This window comes from Haliaeetus leucocephalus, unplaced genomic scaffold (assembly GCF_000737465.1).
Source record: "Haliaeetus leucocephalus isolate CR32 unplaced genomic scaffold, Haliaeetus_leucocephalus-4.0 Scaffold889, whole genome shotgun sequence".
Taxonomy (NCBI): Eukaryota; Metazoa; Chordata; class Aves; order Accipitriformes; family Accipitridae; genus Haliaeetus; species Haliaeetus leucocephalus.
The window spans coordinates 2,522,169-2,528,996 of NW_010973325.1; the positions used below are offsets into that span (position 1 = coordinate 2,522,169).

The following is a 6,828-nucleotide window of genomic DNA, read 5'->3' on the forward strand; positions in this document are numbered from 1 at the left end:
TGAAGCAACAGAGAAAGACTTCCAAATCCCTGTTGCCTGTGGAATAGTATGGCACATCCGTATTATGCCATAGAGCAGTATATTTCATAAAATGTCATATCTAAAAATGTCACAAAACAATCGATGGATTATGTTAGTAAAACCATTTTTCCACTAATGAAACTACAAACAACACCAAAGTAAGAAAATGAAGAGAGAATCAGGATTTCACTAAGCTGTGTGATATCAAATCATCATTATAAATTGTGCAAAACCAGCATAAAATGTTTTTCTAAATTTCTAAAGAAAAATAAGGAAAACTATAATCAGAATCAAAACAAGAAAAGTGCAGCATAATATCTAGCTACACAAGTATAATGTCCAGAAAGAAAGAAATAATAATAATAGAAATTACATTACCTTAAGAAACAAAAACTTTTGTTGAAAAATATTCTCTCACTGTATTTGTTAATGAGAGCAAATACAATAGTAATATTTTTAAACTCCTCTACTGAAAGAAATACAAAACAATTTTATGTAAACCATACTTTTTTGCCATATGAAGAATATCTAGGTAAAGAACATTATTTTTTCTACCCTCATTATACAATATGACCTCTACCAGTCCATAAATAACAGCATATAACACTAAGCATATCATCACTAACTACAAAAAAGCTGACGCTTGAGAACAAAGGCTTGCAGCTTTATTCTGATGGTGTGTTTTGATCCGCCAGAGTAGCAACAGAACACAAGAAAAACAAGTCCAATAAAGCTAATGGAATTATTTTGACTTTACACCAGTGAAAAAAGAAATTTGACAAGTTAAAAATGACCCATATTCTGCATTCTGTCCACAAGGTTATGGTATGTTTTTCTTAGTGCAAGGAAGAGAAACTGGCTCTAATTATTTCCTGTTGTACCTTTCACCTCCTGACTGAATCTCTTAGTGAGAACTCATTGAGATTTCTCCTCAAACAGAACCCTATAATTTAGTCCCATGTAGATAAATTACATGTCCAGAAGCAGCACATGTACCTGTTAATTATAAACCAGCATCTTCGAATGGTTTTGGGGTCTTAAAATTAGGTGACATCAGGAAACTGCAGAAACAGAATGGCCTACAAAAAAATACATGTTTTTTTATTTATCCCTGTGAACACACTGAACAGATAGGGCAAGGATGAAAACAATGGAAGGGTACCTTATAATTATTGTGTCTAGATGGGAGTACTCTTGGCCAGACACTAACCATTTCTTGACTCCATAGCGAAGTCCAAGGATTGCACCAGTTACCCTACTTCCATCTCCTGGTTTCCAACAGAGAAAACAGGTACACGCGATTGGATTTGTGGTTTCTAGAGTTGCCTGAACTCCCAGAGTCACCTTATTTAAATTTGAGCCTTCCTTGCCCCAGGCAATCTTCAGTAGTGGCAGGGGAAAGCAGCCCCCCTGACTGAAGTCGCTGCCTTAGACCTGGCAGTCAATGTGAGCTTACAGGAAGGCCAGTGTGCATTTCAGATTTTCTGTGATTGTCACAGGCTATCGGAACCTGGTCACTTTGTGATATGCACTTACGGGACTGAGGATCAGGCAAACTATATCACTGCATTATCCAGGCCATCAGTGGAATTGTTCATCAAGGTCCTCTCTCCAGATGGAATAAACCCTTGGTGTCTCCTGGGCCTATGCATACCACAAAAGTCAGAGCAGGGATACAGATAAATATATTAATGAGAAAGAAAAAGAAACTAATCTACCATGCTCTTTAAAGACACACATATTTTAAATGCATTAAATCTTCAAATGTATTTTTGTGATTATTTAAAAAGAAATAATAAAAGGTTCTATACATAATATGTTTGCCACATATCTGAAACCAAAAGTTTGATTTTTTTTCCATTTTCCTATATCATCATGTGCACCATCAGAAGAGTTCACCATGCAAAGGGTTTGGAGAGTTGAAACTATCAGGGGTTTGTAAACATATAATAACATTGTAGAAATTCTTGTTTCCAGTGCTTTCAAGTTTGGGGTTGGTATCTCCCAGTCAAATGAAATTGTATACAGTAAATATGTAGAAACAAAGAACTACTTCAGGTCCCTCATATCCCCAAGTGAGGTAAAATCCTGTCATTGTTGGTAGTTGTATCATGTTATGTCCTGAGTAAAAAATTACAGTCCACAAACTGCTTACTTATTAGATAGAACTTCAGTAAGATTTAGTTAAAACCTGAAATCATTAATCTCTGTGAATGTCATAGACTATTTCAAAGGGATCATTCAGCTAAAAATGAAATGAGGTAGGATCAAAAAATAATGCTTTAAAATAAAATTTTAAAAAGTTTTCATGTATGAGAGAAACAAGCTGCTCTGATTCATAGGCCTTGCTAGTAAGTACTGCTACAAGATCACACAAAATTTAGTGATAGTCTTCAAATTTCCAAACCAGCATCATGGAAATAATTGAACCACACCCTGCATAGTCTATGGAATTGAATGATTCAACCAGCTGAGGAGGATATCTTGCTCATTGCCTCATTTTCCATTTGATTTTCCTGGGGCTTTGATCTGAGGGAGACTGAGAGATTAACAATTTAAATTCTGAATGTGAATTTGATGTATTATGTGATAAACCAAAGCAGTTTCAAAAAGCATAACTCGTGTTTCCATCAGTTTCAAACTCCCATCTACCAAAAGAACTGCTCCATTTCATTCACCTATTTTATAAGTCCCTTTGTAGCCATTTTCCCACCACATGCTATGCTCATTTCAAACCCGTAAAATCCATAAAAATTACAGCCCTATAAATTTGTTAAGATAGCTTGACATCACAATAGCATCGATATTAAGAAATGTTACCATTTTTTTAAGCCTTTCCAAGCACATTCAAAGTCTCTGCTTCTGTTTATTTTTTCCCTTGTTTTCCTTTCCTTTCCTTTCCTTTCCTTTCCTTTCCCTTCCCTTCCCTTCCCTTCCTTTCTCCTTTCCATTCCATTTTGTTTTTTGTCAGTGTTCTTTTTGGCAATTGTAGCCATAAGGCAGCAGAGGAAGAAGTCTCCCTTTTCAGAGAAAATGGAAGAATTCAGAGAAAACATTGTCAGGTATGACGATGAAGGAGGTGGCGAGGAGGACACAGAAGCCTTTGATATTTCAGCACTGAGGACCCGCACTGTCATGCGAACCCACAAACCTCAGAAGAACGTCACCGCAGAAATCCACAGCCTCTACAGACAATCTCTGCAGGTCGGTCCTGACAGCACCATCTTCAGGCAATTCATTTCAGAAAAGCTTGAAGAAGCGAACACAGATCCTAGCGCTCCTCCATATGACTCACTTCAGACCTATGCATTTGAGGGGACCGGCTCTTCGGCAGGATCCCTCAGCTCTCTAGGTTCACACACATCAGATGCGGATCAGAGTTACGACTACCTTACAGACTGGGGACCTCCCTTTAAACAGCTTGCAGGCATGTACACTTCCCATAGAAGTGGGGGGGATTAGTTACTCTTTGCTTTGTTGTTTTATTTTCCTAAATCTCAGCAACCAAAAACAACTGTACATTTTTAAAAAGGAGATCATCCCACACTTAAGCATGAAAAATAGAAGACCAAGGTTGGGTTTTTTTCTGGAAAGTCTTGGATGTAGAGATCTTTTGAAAAATCACACCAGGCATGTCATGAGGTGAGGGAGCCTCCCGTTTGAAAATCTCGTGGCTATTTAGGTGCCTGAATGCAAACTGTGCTGCTTTGGATACCTAGGCTCTCTTCTGGATATTGAAAACCTGGGTCCTGTGAGTACAAAAGGAGGAGTAGAAGCCATAAATGGATATAGTAAATATTCCATCACCCATAAGCTTTAAACTGTTTCCAAAGTTAAGACAGACTTTTGCTGTTGCGGTTGAATATATTCATTAACTGAAGTTAAACATGCATATTTGTACAATGCTTCATTATATAAATATACTTGTGTGAAAAAGTAGACCCTAGATATTCTAATACAGTTGTCAGAAGTGCTCACAGAATCATCTATTTATTGTTCTTAGGATGATAAAACTAAAACAGATGTCTTTTCCTATCAGTGTAAAAATAAAGACCTATTACAGCATCAGCAAGTATTTGCTGCCATTTTAGTTTTTAATGGAGCTATTGGAAAATGTATAAACCAATACTTAATTTAGCAAATAAGATAGAAGAAAAGAAATCAGTTAAGTTAGAACCAATATTCAATGTAAATACTGCAATTGTCCACATTATATATTACTGTACTTAGAACAAAATGCTATCCAAATACAGGCATTTTTCCTTTTATTAAGAGTTTAAAGGATGACTGATTTACCAGCACAGATTTATTTTTTTATTATGGAATATAAAATTATCTGCAGTAGTCAGTTTTATTATAACAATATTAAGAATCTTTAAAATGCTAAGCTGATGGTTATAAAACTTTATGTATAACATTAGATAATAAGATAATAAAATGTTTTAATGTTAATCCACTTCTGAAAATGATCTTGAATCATTCTGCAAGACTCAAGTCAGACTTCAAAATTAATTTCCCATGGTATTTTTTCCAAATATTCCATAATGAATATAAAGCTGTCTCGGAATATTTCTTTACTCTTACTTATACCACTACCCAGCAGCAATTTTGGATCTGAGGGTCATCAAATATGTTCAAAATGGTCTGCCTGGAAAAAGCAACCTGCCTGGTTTTTACCCACCTCACTTCCATCAGGTACTTATTTTACAGAAATTACATCATGTAATCAGCTGATACATTTCCACACCTAAAAGCTGGCATCAGAATAAAGAAAATTATGCAACATGTTTCCCCCCCCCCCCCGCCCTTTTTTTTAACAAGATTTTAGGTAAGTGCTACTGAATTACAGAGCGCTGGACAAAGCTTATGCAAGAAAAATAATAATAATAATAAAAAAAAAAACACAAAAACCCCAAGAAACAAACAAAAAAAACACGTAACATACAAGGTCTGCAATGTTTGCTACAATTGCTGTTCACTGAAGAAAACCAAAGCATGTAGGCTTAGGGGAAAGGTGCCAGTCCAGAGTTTAAATTCCTGTCAGCTAAAAATAAAACATGTGGAGGAGTTTGAAAATCAGGAGAGATTTCCAATGTGAGGTCTCGTAAGGGCAGAAACATTATTCATGATATTCATAGCTGGAAAAATGCAGGGCAGATCATCTGACCAGGCACAGATGAAGCAGCATCTGCTTCATAAGGAAAAATTGTTTCTCGCCAGTCTCATGCTAGGACGCCAGTATGAATGAGCAGCTACAAAACAGCTTTAAAAGATGCACAAGTGAAAACATTGTACTAATGACTCTAACATTTGAGTTCAATGGCTCTCAAACAGATGTGACAAAATAACTTTTATTTGAGTTAATATCATACATATTAGTAATTTTCTCCATGGAGAAGAAGAGAGAAAGAGAGAACACCTATACATGCGCTGTTTGTTGGAGATGGTGAAAAGTACATTTTTAGGATTAGGTCTATAGATTTATGCAAGTTATACCCTAAGCAAATCCTTATTCCACAGATGGCCCCAGTGGCATTAATAGAATTCCTCATGCTTTCAGGCTGTATTTAGTACAAAAAGGATAACAATGTCTGATCTTTTCTCAATCCAGAGATTTTGTCCATTTATGTAGGGAAATAGCCTTGAACACACAACCATATTTGCACTTATAATTTCCTCTTTTTACTGTAAGGAACTTTAACAATAAATAATTTTTGTAACCAGTGCATACCACTGTCATGTAATTTTTGTAACCAAGGTATGCCATTGTCAGTAACTTCTATATGAAAAAAGAATAATGGCCTACAATGGATCTTAAATGATCTTTAGCTGAAAAGACATAAGATGGTGTTTGCCCAGCAGAGAAAGGGAGTGTTTTGCTCCGAAGTAAGAAGTTATTCCTAGCTGTTACTGGGCCACATCTTACTAGGCTCCTGGTATTCAATCTAAGTCAAACCTGCCAATTTATTTCCACATGTGAGAAAAGAATCACTGAACTGACCTAGTAATTTCACACTTCTTTTAATATACTGTGTTTAATTTAGCTGAACAATGTCTGCAAAAAGGTTTTGTGGAAATGTCTGCTTATTTGAAGGAAGTAAACATTCTGAGGAAGCCAAATTAAACACATAAGAGATATCACAATAATTAATAGTATGAAATTAATAAAGGATAAATTATAAGCCAGAGTTCCTGATGATGAGATCTATTAAACTGTGGAATGGTTGTCCCAAGAGAATCCTGTGTTACCTTCATCTTTTAAAACTCCTTAGTAGCTAGAATTAGTTATGCTGTTGGCTGAAGCAAAGAGTGCAAGTATGGTACCAAATGGTAAATATATATTCAGCTGTTCATGACCTGCCTGAGGGAATATGAGGAAGACTTATTGCCTGGTCAAAGGAAGTATGATCATACACACTGCTTTAAAGAGATGTTCCTGTATATTTCTTTTTCTGTAATATGGTAATGAGACAGGTTAAGAACTGGTGAAATACCTGACAAAAGATTGGCTTCCTGTTCCAGTCCTCGCTCACAGGGATTCAGTGCATCGTGTTATTGGTTTTATTTAAAAGCCAAGGAAATAAAGACTATGCATATATTAATAAATGCTTAACATTCAGATGTTTGAAGTTAAAAAACAAAAGAACAAAATCACTTGACAGCACTTTGCAGCTTCAGACTCATTGTTGTGGCTGGAAAAGGCTATTTTGTTTATCCATTCACCCCAAATAAAATGCTTTAATTTGATTTTCATTTTGTATATCACGACATAGGGGGTTTTTTAATCATAACATTGAGAAGCAATCC

At 35.8% G+C, this 6,828-nt stretch overlaps 1 protein-coding gene across 1 annotated transcript in view; it reads left to right on the forward strand.

Moving 5' to 3' along the window:
- The window catches only part of CDH19 (cadherin 19, type 2), a 71,074-nt gene extending 67,403 nt beyond the window's left edge, over positions 1–3,671 (forward strand). The window contains exon 14 of the mRNA XM_010583296.1: positions 2,993–3,671. Within this exon, the coding sequence (XP_010581598.1) occupies positions 2,993–3,483 (491 nt within the window). The 3' untranslated portion in view covers positions 3,484–3,671. The remainder of the gene's footprint in view (positions 1–2,992) is intronic.
- The last annotated feature ends 3,157 nt before the right edge of the window (positions 3,672–6,828 follow it).